Source organism: Cucurbita moschata, unplaced genomic scaffold (assembly GCF_002738365.1).
Source record: "Cucurbita moschata cultivar Rifu unplaced genomic scaffold, Cmos_1.0 Cmo_Scf00031, whole genome shotgun sequence".
NCBI classification, from domain to species: Eukaryota; Viridiplantae; Streptophyta; class Magnoliopsida; order Cucurbitales; family Cucurbitaceae; genus Cucurbita; species Cucurbita moschata.
In genome coordinates this window covers 1376691-1397321 of record NW_019268547.1, presented here as the reverse complement: position 1 = coordinate 1397321, position 20631 = coordinate 1376691, and the positions used below count along the sequence as shown (strand labels likewise).

At 34.0% G+C, this 20631-nt stretch overlaps 1 protein-coding gene across 3 annotated transcripts; it reads left to right on the top strand.

The window, feature by feature from the left end:
• The first annotated feature begins 1687 nt into the window (after positions 1 to 1687).
• On the top strand, positions 1688 to 20591 carry LOC111464863 (tRNA ligase 1). 3 transcript variants are annotated; one of them, XM_023109126.1, is made up of 28 exons: positions 1688 to 1701; positions 3305 to 3349; positions 3753 to 4223; positions 5838 to 5888; positions 6422 to 6504; positions 6838 to 6937; positions 7197 to 7275; positions 7662 to 7785; positions 8293 to 8399; positions 8756 to 8887; positions 8970 to 9034; positions 9164 to 9316; positions 9583 to 9743; positions 9865 to 9896; positions 11459 to 11628; positions 12128 to 12207; positions 14002 to 14067; positions 14175 to 14461; positions 15285 to 15392; positions 16087 to 16184; positions 17338 to 17398; positions 18181 to 18257; positions 18365 to 18436; positions 18520 to 18596; positions 18875 to 18955; positions 19108 to 19210; positions 19331 to 19489; positions 19972 to 20591. In XM_023109126.1, the coding sequence occupies exons 2-28, from the start codon at positions 3335 to 3337 to the stop codon at positions 20362 to 20364; spliced, it is 3405 nt and encodes a 1134-aa protein (XP_022964894.1). In that variant the 5' UTR covers positions 1688 to 1701; positions 3305 to 3334; the 3' UTR covers positions 20365 to 20591. The 3 variants fall into 3 exon arrangements, with proteins under 3 accessions (XP_022964894.1, XP_022964895.1, XP_022964893.1); XM_023109127.1 differs by lacking the exon at positions 1688 to 1701 and adding an exon at positions 1978 to 1992; XM_023109125.1 differs by lacking the exon at positions 1688 to 1701 and having other exon boundaries at positions 3024 to 3349.
• The last annotated feature ends 40 nt before the right edge of the window (positions 20592 to 20631 follow it).

Genomic DNA, 20631 nt, shown 5'->3' with positions numbered 1-20631 from the left:
TTTATTTTTTTTTTTTTTTTTTTTTTTTGTCTCTGAACAAAATCGTTCGATCTCTATTTACTTTCTTTTTTTTTAATTAACAAATTCATTATTATTATTATTTATAAATCAAGACGTCTTGAATTTCAAGACGTATTGAAAATGTTGTGAAAACTCAAGTAATTCGTAATTAAGTTTCATTTATTCTAGAATGATTACCTTTGAAGACGATTTATGGTATGTGATGCATTTGTAAAGTATTTGTATGCATTTCTAAAGCTTTCTTTTAGCAACTTACCTTCTTTTTTTTTCATTCAAACACTCAAACTTAATATTTTTTTAGAGGTATTTTCATTCAAACACTCAAACTTACTTTCGAATTTATATTCTTGTTTTTCATCCAAATGTTTTAGTATCGTTTTAAAATTAGATTACCATATCAATTGAGAGATATTTTTATTTTAAAATATATTTTATCTAATATTTTGTTCGATACAAAATTTATATTTTATTATTGAGAGATAATCGTAATATATTTTATCTTATATTTTTTTCGATACAAAATTTATATTTTATTGAGTAAGATAATGTTGGTGGGATTAATGTTATTTACAATCTTGTTTTCATCTATGTACTACGGTTATAAAATTAGGTCACCATATTAAAAAGATATTTTATATTTTATCTAAATTAGTTATGGAGAGAGATTTTATATTTTTACAAAATTTCATATAAAATTGGATAGGGGTAGAAGAGGGAAAAGTAAAATTAATAATTTTATTTTATTTGTAGTACCTGTTATCCAATTATATTTTTATTTAAAAATAATTCTTTCCAAAATTTCTTTATTTCCAAACTAATTAGTTATATTCTTTATTTCCAAACAAATTAATTATATTTTTTTTACCTGTAATCAACTTAATTACTTAATTTCACCGTATTTTCTGAGGTTAATGTTTAGATATTATTTTTAAATTTTTATATATTCGCAACTCTATTCGAATTTTTCACCTTAATTCAAAGTATAATATTTTAATTTAAATTCATCAAATCTTAATTTAAATAATGTATAATATTTTAATTTGGAGGTTGGAGTGTTTGGTAGTGTGGTGGAGACTCTTATTTTTTTTAACGGTTAGCCAAAATTAATTTTTGATTTTAATAAAATAAAATGTTTGTAATAAAAAATATATGAACACAAAATCTATAAAATCAGAGAATCAATTATCCAATTAAATCTAAAAAAAAAAATTATTTGAAACTAACCTAACCTAACCTAACGAGATTGATTATTATTATTATTATTATTTAGTTTTTTTCTAATATTTATAATTTTCTTTCTTTTTTTTTTTGAAAATTTGAAGCTATATGTATATCATATATTGAATTAACTTTATATTAAATATAATATTCAGTACAGTATATACAATCAAACTGCTCGGTTTCTCATTACACCATGGTTTAACGCGCAGGACGTGTGGACTGTTCGCTACCTTTTCGAATTCAGAATTCACGTGCCTCTCTTAGTCTTTCTTCCTGTAACCACATTGTTGATCACTTGAGGCCTTTCGCACTTAATGTCCAGGATTTTATGTGCTATCTCTACATCGCCCTAGTTTGTCTTCCCTTCGCCCTCCAATCTGGGCCTTCCCCTTCATTTCTACCCTCTTTCCTACTCTATTTTACCTCGTTCGCTTACTCGCAGACTCAATTGCCTTCCCTTTTCTTGTTTCTGTCAACCTCCTCTTTCCTTATTTCTTGTAATTCTTGATTCCCGTTTCCGTTTCTTGTGATTCTCGATTCGCCTTACAATACTCATTTCTTTGATGAATTTTGTTCACCATTGGAATTTGATGAATTATCTCTAGATTTTTGTATCTGGGTATCTCTGTTTATTTTTGTTGATACTTAGGTGTTCATGATCATCTTGTTTTGAATTCGACAATCTATTTTGTTTTGTGTTGGTATTGAGAATTTGTTGTTCGCTTACTCGCAAACTCAATTGCCTTCCCTTTTCTTGTTTCTGTCAACCTCCTCTTTTCTTATTTCTTGTAATTCTTGATTCCCGTTTCCGTTTCTTGTGATTCTCGATTCACCTTACAATACTCATTTCTTTGATGAATTTTGTTCACCACTGGAATTTGATGAATTCATCTCTAGATTTTTGTATCTGGGTATCTCTGTTTATTTTTGTTGATGCTTAGGTGTTCATGATCGTCTTGTTTTGAATTCGACAATCTATTTTGTTTTGTGTTGGTATTGAGAATTTGTTATTTATTATTTTTTGGGACGTTGGATGGTTTTAGTAGAATTTATGATGATTAGTGTTATTAGAATGCTAGCGTGTAAAGAGATTCATCTATGTTAATGGGCAGTCTTTTTTTATACGCATGTAAAGGATTCACCCGTCTTAATTCAAATAATGTATTATATTTTGATTTGAACTGTTTACCTGTCTTGATTCAAATAATGTATAATATTTGGATTTGGAGCGTTCACACGTCTTAATTAAAATAATGTATTTGAATGTATAATATTTTGATTTGGAATGTTCCCGTGTATAATATTTTGATTTGAAGTGTTCACCGTTTTAATTCAAATGATGTATTTGATTTGGAGTGTTTTAATGTAGTTGATTGGTTGAGATTTTTTTTTTTTTTTTTTTACGGAACGATAATTTACGATTTAACAAAATTAAGTTTTAATTTTAATAAAAGTAAAAGGTTTGTTAAAAAAATTGTAACTAACTAAATCTATAAAATCTAATTTTGGGGAGAATGAACTAACTAAATCTAAAAAAAATATGGGAAATTAATTTTTTTTTATTATCGAGTTAATATTCCTAATTTTCATAATATATATATATTTTTTTTTGAAAATTTGGAGTTATATATAATATATTAAATTAACTTTATATTAAATATAATTTTTAATATATACAATCAAACTCATAATATATTGAATTAACTTTATATTAAATATAATATTCAATATATACAATCAAACTGCTCTTCTCATCTCCACTATGGTTTAGGCTTTCTCATCTACGCTATGGTTTAGCGCAAGGAAGTGTGGACTAGCTACCTTCTCTCAGAATTCGCCTGTCCCTCTTAGTCTTTCTCCCTCTATAACCATATTCATATATTGATCAGTTGCAGAGCCATTTGCACTTTGAATGTCGGCGACGTATAGGATTTTTTGTGCTATAACTCTTCCTCTCTCTTCCTCTCCAGCCTTACATTCTAGGGCCTTCCCCTTCGTTTCCTGCTCTCTTTCCCACTTTATTTTACATCCTTCTCTTACTCTCCCAGCCTCTGTCTTCCCCTTTACGGTTTGTCGTGATTCTCGATTCACGATGCCTTACAATCAGGTACCATTTCTGAATTGTGTTCGTTGGAATGTGATGAATTCATTATCTCGATTTGTGTATCTGGGTATCTCTGTTTGTTTTTGTTGATAGTTTTTTTTGGTAATCACGATTATCTCGTTTTGAATTAGACAATCTGTTTTGTATTGGGTACTGAGAATTTGTTATTTGTTATCTTTTCCAACCTTTAATGGTTTTAATGGAATTTATGATGATTAGTATTACAATGCCGCACGTAAAGGGATTCATCTGTGCTAATTGGTAGTTTTTTCCTTTGTTTTGTTCTGTTTATACGCTTTGCCATATCTGAAACACTTAGATTATTTCTTTGTCTCAAGCAATCGGTAACATGGAATTAGAATTTTATGTTTGGATTGTCGTTGTTAAGTTTGATCTTGATTTGCAGCGAAGGGGTGGTCGTAGAGAGCAGAAGTGGAAAGAGAAGGCAAAGGTTGAAGGAATTTCTACAGAGTCAGAAACTGCTTCTGAAGTTGTAACTAATGCACTCAGTAATTTGAGGGTTACTGAGAGTAATCAACCGCATATTCCTATTACAAGTGTGCAGTTTGGAAATGCCCAGCCTACAAACCTGGCCACCCCTGGGCTTGGTCATAGAGCAATTTGGAAACCAAAAGCTTATGGAACAACCAGTGGGGCTGCAGTGGTTGAAGGTGAAAAGGCACCTGCCGTTGGAACATCTATTGAAAACAAGGGGAGTAATGCTGAAATTGCTGCAAATAGCAGCGCCATTGCCTTGAGTCAATTACTTAAGGGCAATCAGATTGAACAGTTTACTGTGGATAATTCGGCATACACACAGGCACAGATAAGAGCTACATTCTACCCTAAATTTGAGAACGAGAAGTCGGATCAGGAGGTATTTCTTTTTCAAGTTACACTTGGGACTCTGGTTTTTCTTTATTACACTTAATTATGTATATTTAGCTCGTTTGTTAGATTGTCATTATTCTACCTCGAAGATGGTTTTCCCATTCACCATGTCATTGGCTTGGTTGGTTATGTGTTTTTCTAGGTGCATTCTTTGGTTCATCGGCCGAGTTTTGTTGTAACTTCCGCATTTTCTTGTTAACTACATTTAGAAAAAAAAAACCCAATAAGATCTAATAATTAAAAAGAAAAGAAAAGAAGGCCAGAGGGACTCCATTCCAGTATGTAAGGAGGCCAGAGGAATACCAAAAATTTAAAGAACTAACGTTTTCATGAGGAAGGTATATAAAAGTCTGAACTCCATTCCAATCAATTCTTCTTCTTCTTCTTTTTTAGTAAGATTTAGTTCAATATTCAACATCTTTACTCCTGTCATCAAAGACTTTTGTTCCTCTAATCAAACACATATTGTTGCCCGTGCGAAATTACTAAAACCTTCTCTTTCTACCACCCCTAAAAACATCTTAACGATCCAAGTGTATGCAACAAGTCGAAACTGCATCAGGTTGAAAAAGAGTTTGCATCGAAGCTTATAAGAAAAATTAATAAAATGGTGATTTAGTTATTTGGTGATTTTAATTAGCAAATAAACTTTGCTTACCACTGGTTCCACCATCCAAGGTGAACATTGATTTTATATGGATTTCTGGGAATCCTTTGCAATAAACTGCTTGTGTATAAAATTATAGGTTGGGAGAGTGAACACCCTGGACTGCGTTCTGAGGCTTTCATTCTGTATATTGGGGTTGCATTGGTTCTCTCTCTAAGAGTGTGGAAGAGGATTTGGGTTATGATTTATAGCGGTGAACTTGTTAATTTTTTACCAAGACCTTCAGTGTTAGTTTGGGTTCAGATACCTATCTAATCTACTACATTCCTTGAGACTAGACCAAGTAAACCTCCCATTCACTTGGGGGTCCTTTTGCATATGCCAATAAGGGTTCAATTTTGTGGGAGGTTGGTTTCTTCGCAGCCTTCGGGGCCTTTGGATTGAGAGAAACGACGGAGTTTTGAGATGTGGAGAGATCTTGGGAGAAGCTTTGGCACACTGCTACTTTTAATGCTTCTGTTTGGGTGTCAGTTTCCAAGGAATCTTGTAATTACCTGCGAAGTCTTATTAGATTGAGTTGGAACCCTTTTCTGTATAGTTAGTTGCGTGGTTGCTTTTAATAGATTATCTAGTTTACCCCTCGTTCGCCCTTTTGTATTTTTTTCAGAAAAATGAGAGCATGGTTTCTCTTTTTTTTGTATGGATAAATGGATGGGGAATTATCTTGTGAACCTTCTACTTTTCTTTTGGCTTCTACTAGACCTTTGTCTTTGAGAAACATGCATCATGTCATCATATTTAATGAAATTTTCCATTATGGAAAAAAAGGACAGTTTATAAAGGACGGTTTATATGGTTATTCTGGGGTAATTTTTGATAAGGTGATTAGATGTTATTGTTTATTTTTTATAAGATAGATATTTATTTCATTGTCAATGATTAGAGAATTTGTTTCTTGGTAATATGTTTAATGTGTGTATGTTTTTATGTCAGATTAGAACAAGGATGATAGAGATGGTGTCAAAAGGCTTGGCTACACTGGAGGTATAAAGATTTACCTGCATTTTTTGTCAAGAGTACCATAATGTTTACGGTGCTTAATCTTCCATTTATAATGGAGTTACTACATATCTTTTAATGTCATTCAGTCCCTATTCTGGTTTTTTAAACCTTTAATGATAGTGTTTTAGTTTCAAAGTAAAAGTACATTAACTGTTTTGGACGTTGATTCAATTTTGGGTGTTGTATTGGTTACAATGCATTTTGTGATTTTTAATGCTTTAATACTGCAAAAGTGGGTCCATACTGTGACCTTACTAAACAGGATTTGTTCTATAGGTTTTACCACTGTGTTCTTGAGTTCTAAAAAAAGTGGTTCCATTATTGTGAGGGTTAATATGGTTTTCTTCTAGCTTTGGAACGATCCTGTTTCCTACTAAATGATAAATTCGTATCTTACCGTGAAAATTTTCATTTCTTATGCTGCTTGGTTACTGTTTCTCATGGTAATAGTATATTGAATGTGTTCTGAATTCTATAAGTTGTTATTAGGTTATTTAACTTGGAAATTTCTGCAGGTTTCACTAAAACACTCTGGGTCTTTGTTTATGTACGCTGGTCATCAGGGTGGAGCATATGCAAAAAACAGCTTCGGGAATATGTATGCCGATAATTGTCTTTTCTTTTAAATTTGTTTTTGAAGGGTGTATGATATGCTGATTTGCTAAAATCCATTTTGATAAAGCCAGTATGGAATTGAATTTGAAGTGGTACTCATTTTTTTTTGGTATTCTTTCTTGAATAAGGCTCGTTAACTGCTCTGCACACACTTCCTACAATATCATTTGCCATTATTATTATTTCTTTTGTAGCTTTTAGTATTAGATGATGAGGATGCCATAAGTTTGGACTTCATAACTTTGGAACTTATCACGGTTGCCATTTCTATTTCGCCACATTTTTTAAGCTTTTCTGAATAAAAATACCATTTCAGATACACTGCTGTTGGTGTCTTTGTTCTGGGAAGGATGTTTCGAGAGGCTTGGGGATCTGTAGCACCCAAAAAACAAGCAGAATTCAATGATTTCCTTGAGGTATTAGTTTTTAACCTTGATCCTTGCACCTTCTTTATGCCTTTTTTCTTGTTAATTGGAGCCCCAGTTTTGTATATATTGTACAAGTTCTATGTTTGGTTCTTTTTGTAGGTCCTTTTGTTTCTTCCATTTTTTCCACAAAGGACGGCTTTCCATGAAAAATAAAATGCAATGAGGATCTTCAACATGTTTATATATTTTCTGTCATCGTACATTTCCTTGCAGCACTCTAACCATCTTGCTACCTTTCTTCTTTTAGAGTAACCGTATGTGCATATCAATGGAGTTAGTAACTGCCGTTCTGGGAGATCATGGTCAGCGACCACGAGAGGATTATGGTAATAGCAACTTAGAACTTTCAATTTATTAGTCTTTCGTCTTAAATTTAGAACTTTCAACTTGAACTAATTGTTTTTTTATTTAATTAAGAGGGAGCGCAGGAAAGATTTGTATGATCAATCTGTCCTCTTTGATACTGGATGGAATTCTTTCTCAAGAATTTTATCCCTTAAATTTTGTTTTTTAATTATCTTTTCTGGGGAGGACGAAATTGTCCGAACCTTTGTTTTTTAGTTGATTTGATTGAAACTGGAGTAAATTCTTACTTGAGCGTCCTTTTTATAGATTTTCAATCATGAAGCTGTTCTAATCAAACTTATATTTACCTTTTTCTGTCAGTATATTGCATTAGGCTTTAAGCAATGCACTCTTTCATTTCGTGCAGTGGTAGTTACAGCAGTTACCGAACTGGGCAACGGAAAGCCGAAGTTCTATTCAACTTCAGAAATAATAGCTTTTTGTAGAAAGTGGCGCTTACCAACCAATCATGTTTGGTTATTCTCAAGCAGGTGATGGTCCATAATTTCATTTAATTTACTTGGTATGAACAATTTTCTTTTTCAGAGTCGGTTTCGGCATCTCGTGGACAATCCCTTTTTTTTTTTGTTTGAAGACAATTTGTTTTTTTAATATTGCATGACATGGAAACTTGAATTAAGGGATTATGTCCCAAAAACAAGTTATGATATCTTCACAGTTGCTGAACTTGCCAACGTCCAATGCTTCTCAGATTTTGACAGTTGCTGTGCTTTATTAGATGTGTATATCATCCAGGGTTCCAAGTGTTTCTTGCATGCAGCTACTTCTCTACTTTTGTTTACTTTCATGCAGCTTTGGTTTTGATTATGTCTCGAGTGCTCAAGTGATTTTTGTTTTAAACTCGGATGTTCTAATTTGAATATAGTGTGAATTTTACTTCTTTTTTTTTTTTTTAAACGTGTAGTGTCTACTTACTGTTTGTTACATAAAACAACTCTCTTCTGGCGCCTGATCCTTTTCTTTTCTAACCATTGAAGGAAATCAGTGACATCTTTTTTTGCTTCCTTTGATGCCCTATGTGAAGAAGGAACTGCTACAACAGTATGTAAGGCTCTTGATGAAGTTGCAGAAATATCTGTACCAGGTATTTTTATTTGTCAGTTTAAACTTTAATTTGTAGCCAGTAAATTTATCAGCTGCATGCTGTCCTTTTCAAATTTGTATTCCTATATACCCTTTTACCTTTGTTCTCTTTTGAGACCTTTGTTTTCTTTGAGACCTTTGTCAAAGTTAGTATGCTATCCATTGAATGGATTGTTCAATGGATAGGTCTCTTTGATTTACGTCTGTTCTATTCTTCCATGACTTGCAGCCATGAACTTATACTATGGTTTTCTTACTTTTTTGTGTGTTTATAAATTATAATTCGTGCAGTGTTTGCTCACTCTTTGTTATGAGTTGAAAAGTTTATAATGGTTGACAACTGGAATTGGTGTGCAGGCTCAAAAGATCATATAAAAGTGCAGGGTGAAATTCTTGAGGGTCTTGTGGCTCGTATGGTGAGCCACGAGAGTTCAAAACACATGGAGAAAGTATTGGAAGAATTTCCTGCTCTGCCATATAACGAAGGAGGTATGGTGTTGGTGCCGTTATTTACTTTTAATCCTTCTCCATTGGCACCTTTAATTTTGTTTGTATGCCCTGTTTTGTTTAGGTGGACTTGATTTGGGACCAAGCCTGAGGGAAATTTGTGCTGCAAATAGGTCAGATGAAAAACAGGTAATAGAAATTCCTTGGCATGAAATATGATGGTTTTGCGCATTTTTTTGGAACAGAAATGGAATGATTTTCATCTATTAAGAATCATTTTTTTATTCTTATCTCTGCTTCTGTAAAATACAACTGCAGCAAATAAAAGCACTTCTTCAAAATGTGGGTAGTGCCTTTTGCCCTGATCATTCAGACTGGTATGGTGATTCCCACTCAAGAAATGCAGACAGATCTGTTGTATCAAAATTCTTACAAGCCAAGCCAGCTGATTTTTCCACCTCCAAATTACAGGTTAGATAATCGTTACTTCATGTCAGGACAATGAATTTTTATCTGTATTTGCGTTTTCTCTTAAAACAAATATTGATTTATCTTTTCCAGATTTGAGAACCAATTTCCCTACCACTGTTTCACGTGTTGGTTATTTTCAAATGAAACATCATTCCCCCTTCCTCTGTTTTTATCATTGATTTTGTTGGTCATACTAGTTTTCTTCTTTATGAGCATTTCACCTTACTCGATATGAATTGATCTTGAAGTAATCCAAATCTATCCAGGAAATGGTTCGTCTAATGAGAGAAAGGCGTCTTCCAGCTGCCTTCAAATGCTATCACAACTTTCACAAAATTGGTTCCATATCAAATGACAACCTTTTCTATAAAATGGTCATTCATGTTCAAAGCGACTCTGCTTTTCGGCGATATCAAAAAGAAATGAGGTACTGCTTGGGACTTTCACTCTATTTTCATTTGCAGTGTTCAAAATAATTGTTCCTATTGGTATTGTTGAGCTACTGTCGTGTTTTTATAATGGTATCAAATGTGTTGAACATGTTTCAGGCACAAGCCAGGGTTGTGGCCATTGTATCGAGGTAATAGCTATCCTTTCATACTGTGAATTCCTTTATCTTTATTTCAACTACTTCAATTCAAAGTATCTTAGGCATTCTCTTTACACTTTTGTACATGATGATTATGATTCATAATTCTGATGTTGGACTCTGGTGTGTTTTGTTTCTTATTAGTTGATATTGTGTTTAGCAGAAAAAAAATTGAACTCAAACAAAATTTCCTTCATGGTTGAAACTTTCTAGAAAGAACAAGAAGAAAAAGACTCCCAGTGTTGGACAAAAGGAAATTAAGTAACGGAAAGAAATATAAAGATGACTAAACTTGAACTTTTAGGGTTATACCTTACATCTTCTTGAACTTTAAAGAATGTCAAATAAATCTCTGCAGTTTCAATTTTGTGTCTAATAGTAATAGGTCTCTATTAGATTTGAAATTTTATAACTCACGACGAGTCGAAACAAAATTGAAAGGTTTAGCTGTTCCTAATTAATTAATTCTTTTGATAAGAAACAACTTCTCACTAATAGATGAAAGGAAACTGATGAGTAAAGATGTTGAACAAGAAACAACTTCTAATTAATTAATATTTTATTGAGTTTAGTAAGGATATTGTCGGACTTGTCGTTGATTTAGATTGAGTGGCAAGCGGATGCTTGAGAATGTGTGTACTAGAGTTCTTAACACCTCCATTCTCTGAAAAAGAATGTTGGTCCACAAGTAAGACACCCAGTCTGGATTGAACCAGTTGGAGTGATCAGATTTAATGAATCTCTATGGTGTGTTCTCATTGAATATTTGAGAGGTGTCTACATTACAGCCCTTCCCAGTGGGAGGAGAAAGAATATAAGTTAGAAAAGTTTAAAGCTCAAAAGGGTTTAAAGAGTTTTTAACTTAATTTCTGATGCTATTTATGTGAGGATTAAAAGTAGAGTCCATGGAGGTGGGGAAGAGAGTTTTGTGAAGGTTGTCTTAGAACACTAGGGTCTTGGTTATTTAGGGAAGAAATTGATAGTCGAGAAAACTAACTCTGGAGGTTGTGTTGATCTAAGAAACAATATTAAAGGAAGTGAATAGAAGGATAATCAAATCCTCCCGGATTTCTATTGATATCAGATGAGTGGAGATGGTGGCATATGAACCCTGACACAGGCCTCAAAGCTTTTCCGCCCTGCTGATAGAACTTGAGGCACATTCAAGATAGCCTTTACGAATGCTCCCGAGGTTTAAAGACATGGTGGTTTCACATGTCAAAAGTGATGTTACAAAACTTCATCCACCCATCATAGGAACAGCAAGCATGTCTTTAAACCTTTGATGTCGTGAATTGTACAAGATCACAAAGCTGTCATAAGTCTTTCCTAATTTCCTCTTTCCTCATTTGCACGTTGTAAACCCTCCAAGCTAGCTTCAATATTGTAATATCTTCATCCTCTTTAGTAAAAATTTGTTTATTTAAGAGAAAAGGAAAACGAAGAATAATAATAAGAAGAAGAAGAACTAAGTAGAATATGCTGTATCAAACTATTCAACTCTCTTCTAAACTGTATAAAAGACTTTTTCTCACAGTTCCATGTGTTCCCAGGTTTTTTTGTTGACATTAATTTATTCAAAGAAAACAAGGAGAAGACTGCTGAGATAGTGAAAAGTAAAAACAATTTGATGGAGACTGAAGGCAATGGGACCGTGGGAAGAGATGGATTTGCTGATGAAGATGCAAATCTGATGATAAAACTGAAATTTCTTACATATAAGGTAATTTTTCTTCAACTTCTCTAGTTTAAGTTATTGTAAAAGTATAAGAAGGAAATAATTTACCTCATACTAGGGCAGGACGTACTTGTCGGTTCTTATTCTTTTGTACTTTCCAGGTTCATTGGGCCAGTTTTATTGTTCACAACATGATTCCTTTTTTTTTTTCTAATTTTGGAAAATAATATTCGGTTCAGTAGATATTAGCCATTGGTGCAATCCTCACAGAGCTTTTCTTTTGTTTTACTGATGTATTAATGCTAATTTTAGTTGAGTATAGTCTTCACAGAGCTTTATGATTTAATCTAGAATCCTGAGGTCTGAAATCTGAGGTATTAAATTAACAAGTTTCTGAGTATCACGTGTCGTAGGGTTTAGGTTAAGAATTGTGTGAATGTGGTTACCGGATTAAAAAAAGAATTGTTCAGGTGAACTGTCTGTTGTGATTGCTATTAACAAATTATTTTATTAATTAGTCTGAACTCTTAATATTTTCTCGTAGTTGCGGACTTTTTTGATTCGTAATGGTTTGTCAATTCTCTTCAAAGAAGGTTCAGCTGCATACAAGGCCTATTACTTGAGGTATGATCAATTGATTAGATGAAGATGGGCATGCCATATTTTTTACTCGCAAATTTAGAAAATGAATCTATAGTTGAGACGGAAATTGTAGACTAATAATCTTATTCATGGTGCAAGTGCAATGGGGTTACTTCCCTTCACTCCTGCACTCGGTTAAAACACTCAACATTACAAACACGGAAATCTTTTTTATTACAACTGCTAGAGTTGTTTTATTTGTCATTTTTAAGTATGAGTCTCTTGTGCAAGTACATCTTGCTCATTCTCCTCTTTGAACTTCTATCTGGTGGTGGCTCCTTTTAAAAAAGTTCTAAATGAAAATTATTTTGAACAAAGTAAAAGATTCTTTTTTGGGAGTAAAAAGAAAACCTCCACCTTCAACCACACAAATGCAATCATGAAGCAACAGATAAGAAATAATCTAACGGACTTGCAATCTTGAAGAACCTTGGAGATCCTTGAGTTTATACGAGAAAAAAAGATGCTTCTTGATAGAAATCCTCAATAATCAAGTAGTCCAACTAGAGAATTATTTTGATAAATGCTGAATGTTACAAAGGAATCATGGAACAATCGATATTTTTCAAGACTATAATTAACAAGACTACGCTGAATGTTACCAATTGTTTTTAGTTTTTATTTTTGGGTACAAGCTAATTGTATTAACTGAAAAGGAAAAGGAGGTACAAAATTACTAAAGACGGAGTAGAACAGTGAGGGCTATTTCACCTAGGAAGATCCTGATCGTTAAAAACTCGCGAAGAAAGCCTACCTCTCAATTTTAGAAGCCATACAGTTTTACCAGAGAACTCTTATCCCTGTTTATTTTAAGCCCTGAAATGATCTCAAAAGTTGCTAACATGAAATTAAATATCATGTCATCAGCAAATTAGAGATGGGATGGACGAATTCTCTCTCGTCCTACCTGAGGGTCCTTGTCAACTCTTATCCATTTCAATTGACACCATCTTGCTATGGACATTGACTACTACTAGGAAGAGAAGGGGGAACAGGAGGTTTCCTTGTCTCCACCCCTCTGTGGCATAGATCCGCCCTTTAGGTTTACTATTGTTCAAAATGGAGAAGGTTCGTGGTTTGAAGGCAATTCCACATCCAAGATCTTCATTTCTACCCAAAGCCTTTTCTTCCACAACATTACATCCCCCAAAAAAAATCCAATCTATTAACCATCGCTTTCTTGGAATCGATCTTAAATATAAGACCCTCCAACTTCAGGTTCCTATAATCTTCAATGTTCATGTTCTAAATGAGGATTTCATCCATAATTTTTTTCCGTACTACAGAGTCTCCTTGATATTCCAAGAATACTATGGAGAACTTTCCTAAATCATTCGGGGCCAGAAGCTTACAGTGATCTTATAAAGGATTATGGTAAGTAATAAGTCTAAAATCCTTGGTTCTCCTTGCACTCTCATTCTTGGGGATGAGGCAAATAAAATTTTCGTTCATGCACTAATCAGTGACAATCCTCTTGTAGAACTTTACCCAATTCTTCCTTCAATTTTTTGTGCTTATATTTGAGAAATTTAAATTGAAATTAATACGACTATAAAAATGTTGAAAGGGGCTTAGAATTTCTCGGAGTGTATTATTGTATTTTGTCTAAACACTCATTATTACATTAGTATTACAATGAGGGTGTTTTGTTTTTCTCTTCTGTATTCTATTCATCACTGAGATTTTTGCCTATATTTTTGTTTTAGAAAATCTATATTATTTGTATTCATCCTGCTACTAAAGTGAAGCATATCTATCTTTATTTTAAAAATGTAGGCAAATGAAGTTGTGGGGTACATCATTTGGAAAACAAAGGGAGCTCAGCAAGATGCTTGACGAATGGTAAGTATATAATTATTGATTGTTGAGCTGTTTTCTTGTTCCACTAGAATTGTAGGTACTTTGCAGGAAAAATGAATGAAGTTGATGATATACTTTTAACATGATAGGGCTGTATACTTGAGGAGGAAGTACGGGAATAAACAACTGTCATCGTCTATCTATCTAAGTGAAGCTGAACCTTTTCTTGAACAGTATGCTAAGCGCAGTCCTCAGAATCAGGCTCTTATCGGATCTGCTGGAAATCTGGTTAGAGCAGAAGACTTCTTGGCTGTTGTCGAGGAAGGAATGGACGAAGAGGGTGATCTTCAGAAAGAGGACGCAGCACCATCAAGTCCTATGCTCTCTAGGAAGGATGTTGTGCCAAAAGCAGAGGGCTTAATTGTGTTTTTTCCAGGTACTTGTATTCGCTAATTGGCCAGGCCTTGTTTATTACCAAATGTTCTAAAGATTTTTGTGGTCAAGTTTTTTCATGTCCAAATTCCATTATCTAGGTTAGGATTATGGATTATCTTGGTGGAGGAACTTCATACTTCCTTTATATATATGTGTATATATGCATGTGTGTGTGTGTGTGTGTGTGTGTGTGTATGGCCATGTATTTTTGTCATATTTTGGATTTCTTTAATTGCTCTTTTGATAAGGCTACCTGAACGTAGTTCTTCTTGTAGCCATGCCCATGCCCATTTGCATTTGAATTTGTGTTTGTCCTTTTCTGAAGCTTGTAACAATAGTATGGGTATGCTTTCAAGTACTTTTAATTTGTGGTAAAAGAACTAAGAGAACCATTCTACCCTTTATATTTAATTTATTCAAGTCAAGACGTTAAAGTATAGGTTGAATGCAGTTTGAGCTAAAAGAACACGTTTATTGTTGGTTGTCATTTTCCCACATCCTTCAATTATAAAGCTACATATTTTCAGTTGACACTATCACATTGAGGTTTACAAATGTATTTATTGTTTTAATGTGGAAATTCTTTAGCAGCTATTGCTCTTGCATTTTGACTCTTACAAGATGCTGTAATTTTTTATCTCGAGTGGCCCTCAAATGCATTATATTTTTGTCGCTTTCAATTAATTTTAGCTTGGTACAGTTCATGAAATACATAGATCTTCTCTAATGTATTATGTAGCATTTTTTGTGGTTTAACCAAATTCTCTGGTTAATAGATTTTTTATAATTCACTTTTATACGTTGCTTTGAACTTCAATTTATAGGAATCCCAGGCTGTGCAAAGTCTGCTCTTTGCAGAGAGATACTTAATGCCCCGGGAGGACTTGGAGATGACCGACCAGTCAATACTCTAATGGGTGACCTGATTAAAGGTAATAGATGAATTTCTCGACTCTTCAATGATTTTAAGCTAGAGATTTCAGATGTTGCCTCTTTGTTTGCCTCTTGGTTAGGGTTCCAAGCCAATTTTTTTAAAACCAAACAAAGTAGTTTTTAAAAACTCGATTCTGTTTTTGAAGTTTTGTTTAGAATTCAAATGTGTTTTTAAAGGTGCAAAACTGACCAAAAGTTGTGTGGCAACAAGCAATATTTTCAAGAACAAAAATGGTTATCTGGGCGTAAATGAAGAGTTAGAAGAGATGGATAGATTTTTTCAGTAGGTTTTCTATTTTATCTTTCATGAGTTTGATATATCTTTACATCTTGATTTTTTGTTACCTGGAAACAGTAAAAAAATAAATTCTGATACGATAGCTTGTTTAGACTTTGGAGGTTTGCGGTTTTCTCTTATCGGGAGAGAAATGTATAGGCCACAGGTTCCAGGGTTAGGTTTTTTGGCCTCCTCAAGAGGCTAATTTGTAGTTCATTCTAACTTCCTAATTGCTTTGGCCATTCTAAGCCTTCTTTTCCTTCTCGGAGCTAGTGAGAAATATAGGCTTTTGGATTCGGAAGAATGCAACTGTGTCTTGAGATTGCACTGTTTTAATTCCCAAAATTCTTGGTTAAGAGTGTTAGGCATATTATTTTGAGCAATCAACTTGTTTCTTATATATTAAACATATACAGGAAGATATTGGCAGAAGGTTGCTGATGAGCGTCGGAGAAAACCATACTCCATAATGCTTGCAGACAAAAACGCACCAAATGAAGAAGTGTGGAGACAAGTATGTTCTCGTTCTTTACTCTAAATAGTAAACATCGATCCAGTGAACAAAGCGGGAGGAATATAAAATAAAGTGAATGTTGCTAGCTTCTTCATCAAATAATTTATTTTAGCATTTTGTCTCTATCTCTATTATCAACTTTTTATTTGGAAATGGGACTACAGATTATTAAAAGAAAATTCCAGAAAGTAAAAAGAGTCCTTAGAGTCTTCTAGTTGCGGCTTGTAATACTTAGGTTCCTTCTTCTTTGTGGCCTACGGTTTGACTATCTCACTAATATGCCTTTTAGATGTATCATTGGAACTTGTGATGATAGCATTTGATTTTGACGTCGGAGGATATTCTTTGGTTCTGTTCTTGTCGTCTTAATCCTTCTGTCCCTTGAATTTGCTTTTCGGTTTTATGTAAGCATTGTTTCATTCCGAAGATAGAAATTAAAGGTGAAATCAAATTTGGTATTTGATATTATATCTTGGACGGGTCCAATTTGTTCATAGAGCCTCTTTGGTGTATGTCCATGGACCACTGTATCAGCATATTGCATTTCAAAATTATTTATAGTCAATTTGATGCTAGCTCAAATATTATACAATATGACTATTGATGCTATACCCATTTCGTATTTCCAGCTTCTGGATGAACTTGATAAGGCCATTTTTGTTATATCTTCAACCTGACGGACCTTAGTCCTTCCAATCAATCTGCACCTTGGAATAGGAAAATTGAATCTAGTTCAGAAATTTCATAGATAGGCCACTTTTATTATAACTAAATATCACTTTTGGTTAAAGGAGTTGAAAAAAAAGCTATCCAATTGATTGATATTAGCATATGTTTCAACTTCGTTAGAACTTTTTTTTCATTTTGACATTTCAAATATATTTGTTACTCTTGTTTCTTAAAGTATTGATTGTTTAAACACAGGATATGTCAATCCCGAAAAATCATGATCGAACGAATGTCTTACTTTCTGCTATATTTTGTATTTCTTATAAAATAGATGACTATTTTCTATTAAGCCTATTTACAAAAAGAGACCCATCTATTTTGTGATGGGAGAGGCCAAAAGGCCGTGTTAGCTTTTGAGGATGTTCTGTTTTTGAACTGTGTGTACGTTTTATTAAACTCCTTATAAGAAACTGCTTTTGTGCAGATTGAAGATATGTGCCATAGCACAAGAGCCTCTGCAGTTCCAGTTATACCTGATTCTGAAGGTTACAATCATTGGATGCTTATAACGTTCAGTTCCTTGTCTCGTGATATGTCTAGAGAAGTTATTTCTTTAATTGCACGAAACTTGCTTTATCAACAGAAATTTCATGGACTATACTAATATTGTGATGCCTTTTTTCACTCACCAATGAAATCAAAAGTTTCCTCCTCAAAAAAAAAATATGGGGATGCCTTTTGAAAAAAGTTGCTTTTAATCCTGCATGCAATTCAGACAATTGAATCTGAACTTGTGAGGAGAACTGAGAAATGATTTGGCGTTGCTGGTTCTGGTTTAATATGTTTCCAGCATCTTGGACCGTTCTGCATGCTTTTTGAGGACTTCCTACTAAATTCGGTAGACGTCTAAACTACAAAAATAAAAATATGATGTGGTATGACGGAACGAGATCAGAAAGGCTGTTTGAAAATGCTTTGTTGTGGAGTATAAAACATGGGGAAGTAGACCTTGGAGAGAGAAACTAATGAGAAAACTAGTGATACCTTAAAGGTTGGCTTTTCTTAAATCTGAGGCTGCTATACCCAATTATGCTAAGGTAATAGAAGGAAATTATGGAGAGCATGACTGATGTGAATATAATTGTCTCTTCCAATAATGATTTTTCATGGCAATGAGGAGTTTATGTTGATTCTGTTGCAAATGTTGTGTTGAAAAGGGGATTGTGCCTATTGACATCATATATGCCTTTACTGGAAACTGTTATTTTGGTTACTTGCCCTCCACATTTCACAGAAGAATTCTCATTTACTGTCGCTGAATGTGCAGGAACTGATTCTAACCCTTTCTCCCTTGACGCACTGGCTGTGTTCATGTTCCGTGTGCTGCAAAGAGTTAACCATCCAGTATGCACTCTATGTTGATACTTCAAACTGTAAAAGTATCTCATTTATCATCATTGATTGGGTTACTCTCTTTCTAATGATTCTACTAATGATCTGTGATTCTGAAGGGAAATCTCGACAAGGCGTCCCCTAATGCAGGCTATGTCCTACTAATGTTTTATCACCTTTATGAGGGCAAGGTGTGAGCAGTTCTCATTGCTCCTCCATTTCATCCTCGGTTTCACTTTTAGTATCTTGATCATTTTTTCTCTAATGCTTTCAGAGTCGTAGAGAGTTCGAAGGTGAGCTTATCGATCGTTTTGGGTCTCTGGTTAAGATTCCATTGCTGAAATCTGATAGGTATAATAACTGATCCTCAGCACTGGTCTTATTTTTCATTATTTCCCCCTCCCCATGCGCTACAATTCTTGTTTCCAAATATTATTTTTAATCAAATTAAAATTCAAGGGGATCCAAATCTATACCATAAAAAACCAACCCGTTTCCTAGAAATGTCATACGAGAGCGAAATTTATTATTTGAAAAATTAACTGGTTTTTTTTGTTTTTTTCCTCGCAAAATATTGAGATCGTTTTTTGAGTTTGTACGTCTAATATTTTGCTGTTCTTGGACTGCAGGAGTCCTTTACCTGACAATTTGAAGACTATCTTAGAGGAAGGATTAAGTCTGTATAAGCTCCATACTAGTAGACATGGAAGGTTGGTGGCTGGCTTGTTCAAGTATTTATAGTTGATTCTTTCATTGTTGAACTTTGTTGACTTGAAGTTTCTAGCATAGGAATGTTAATAGATGATCTGCAATGTGCTTTATTGTCAGCTACCTCTTATGTCAATCTGGAACTTTTTTGCAGGGCGGACTCTACTAAAGGTTCTTACGCGAAAGAATGGGCGAAATGGGAGAAGCAATTGCGAGAAACTTTGTTTGGTAACGCTGAGTATCTCAATGCTATTCAGGTGCATTTTACTTCTCTTTAAAAGATCAGATTTATCCATGCTTCCATTTAGTTTGTATCAAACTATATTAACCGTCTTTCGACGAAAACGCTAATAAAATAATCAATGTTTACTATCCAGGTTCCATTTGAGTTTGCTGTTCAAAATGTGTTGGAGCAATTAAAGAAGATTTCAAAGGGTGACTATAAAAGCCCTATTACAGAGAGGAGGAAGTCTGCGACCATAGTGTATGCTGCTGTCAGTCTTCCTGTTCAGGACATCCAAGATGCTCTCGACACGGTAAGTGAACATGTATACGAACCACTTTGGCTCCCACAGCCGGTAGCCAATCGATATTTTTTCAACATGGTTTTAAGTGAAATTGGTTCAAGACCCAACAAGACTTAAGCTGATAGGTTATAGTCCTTCCTTTTCTGTGCTCCCGTCTTCTAACAGACCGTTAAACGATATTTGAAACATCTTGCAAGTTCCATAGTCTATGACTGAAACATAGTGGATAAGATAACTTGGGAGGAAAAATAGTAGTCCTCATAGAAAAGTATACATCCACGAGCTAAGTTGTTATACATTTTACTGCTGACAAATTTGTTCATGATCTTCAAATATCGAGATCGTTATTAGCTTCCCTTTCGGTTTTATTTGTGATCTGCTTCGATATATTTCCTCGTTATCCTTTATCCATTATTTATCTGTAATTTCATCATATGCACAAGCCAAGTCCTACTATGTGTATCCTTACGTTTTCCAACATTATTGTGCAGTTGGGCAACAAAAATCCTCAGGTTGAAGCATTCATTAAAGAAGGCTACAAGGATTACACACTTAAAAGCGCTCATGTCACACTCGCACACAAAAGAAGCCATGGCATTAAAGCTGTAGCTGACTACGGCATCTTCGAGAACAAAGAAGTTCCAGTTGAGCTGACAGCCCTACTTTTCTCAGATAAAATGGCTGCCTTCGAAGCTCGGGTTGGCAGCATTGAGGACGAAAGAGTGATTTCGAAAAATGAGTGGCCGCATGTAACATTATGGACTAGAGAAGGGATTGCAGCAAAAGAGGCCAACACATTACCACAGTTAGTATCAGAGGGGAAAGCAACTCTGGTGGAACTGAACCCTCCCATTATCATATCAGGCAAGGTGCAATTCTTTTAGCCTTTTCCCTCCTCCTTCCATTTCTCTGCATTATCAGAGGCTGATTATCAGAAATAAACGGCATAAAATTTTGGTTGCTGAGGTTTTAGATTACAGGTAATAAGAAGTTTTGTAGGATTTTTCTATGGCAAAAGTTTCTGTATAGCCAACCCACTTTGATCTACTCGAAAACAGGTCGAATTTTTTTTTTTTTTTTCCTTAATAATATGGAATTTATTTTGTTTTTTTTTTTTTTTTTTTTTTTTTTTTTTTTTTTTTTTTTTTTTT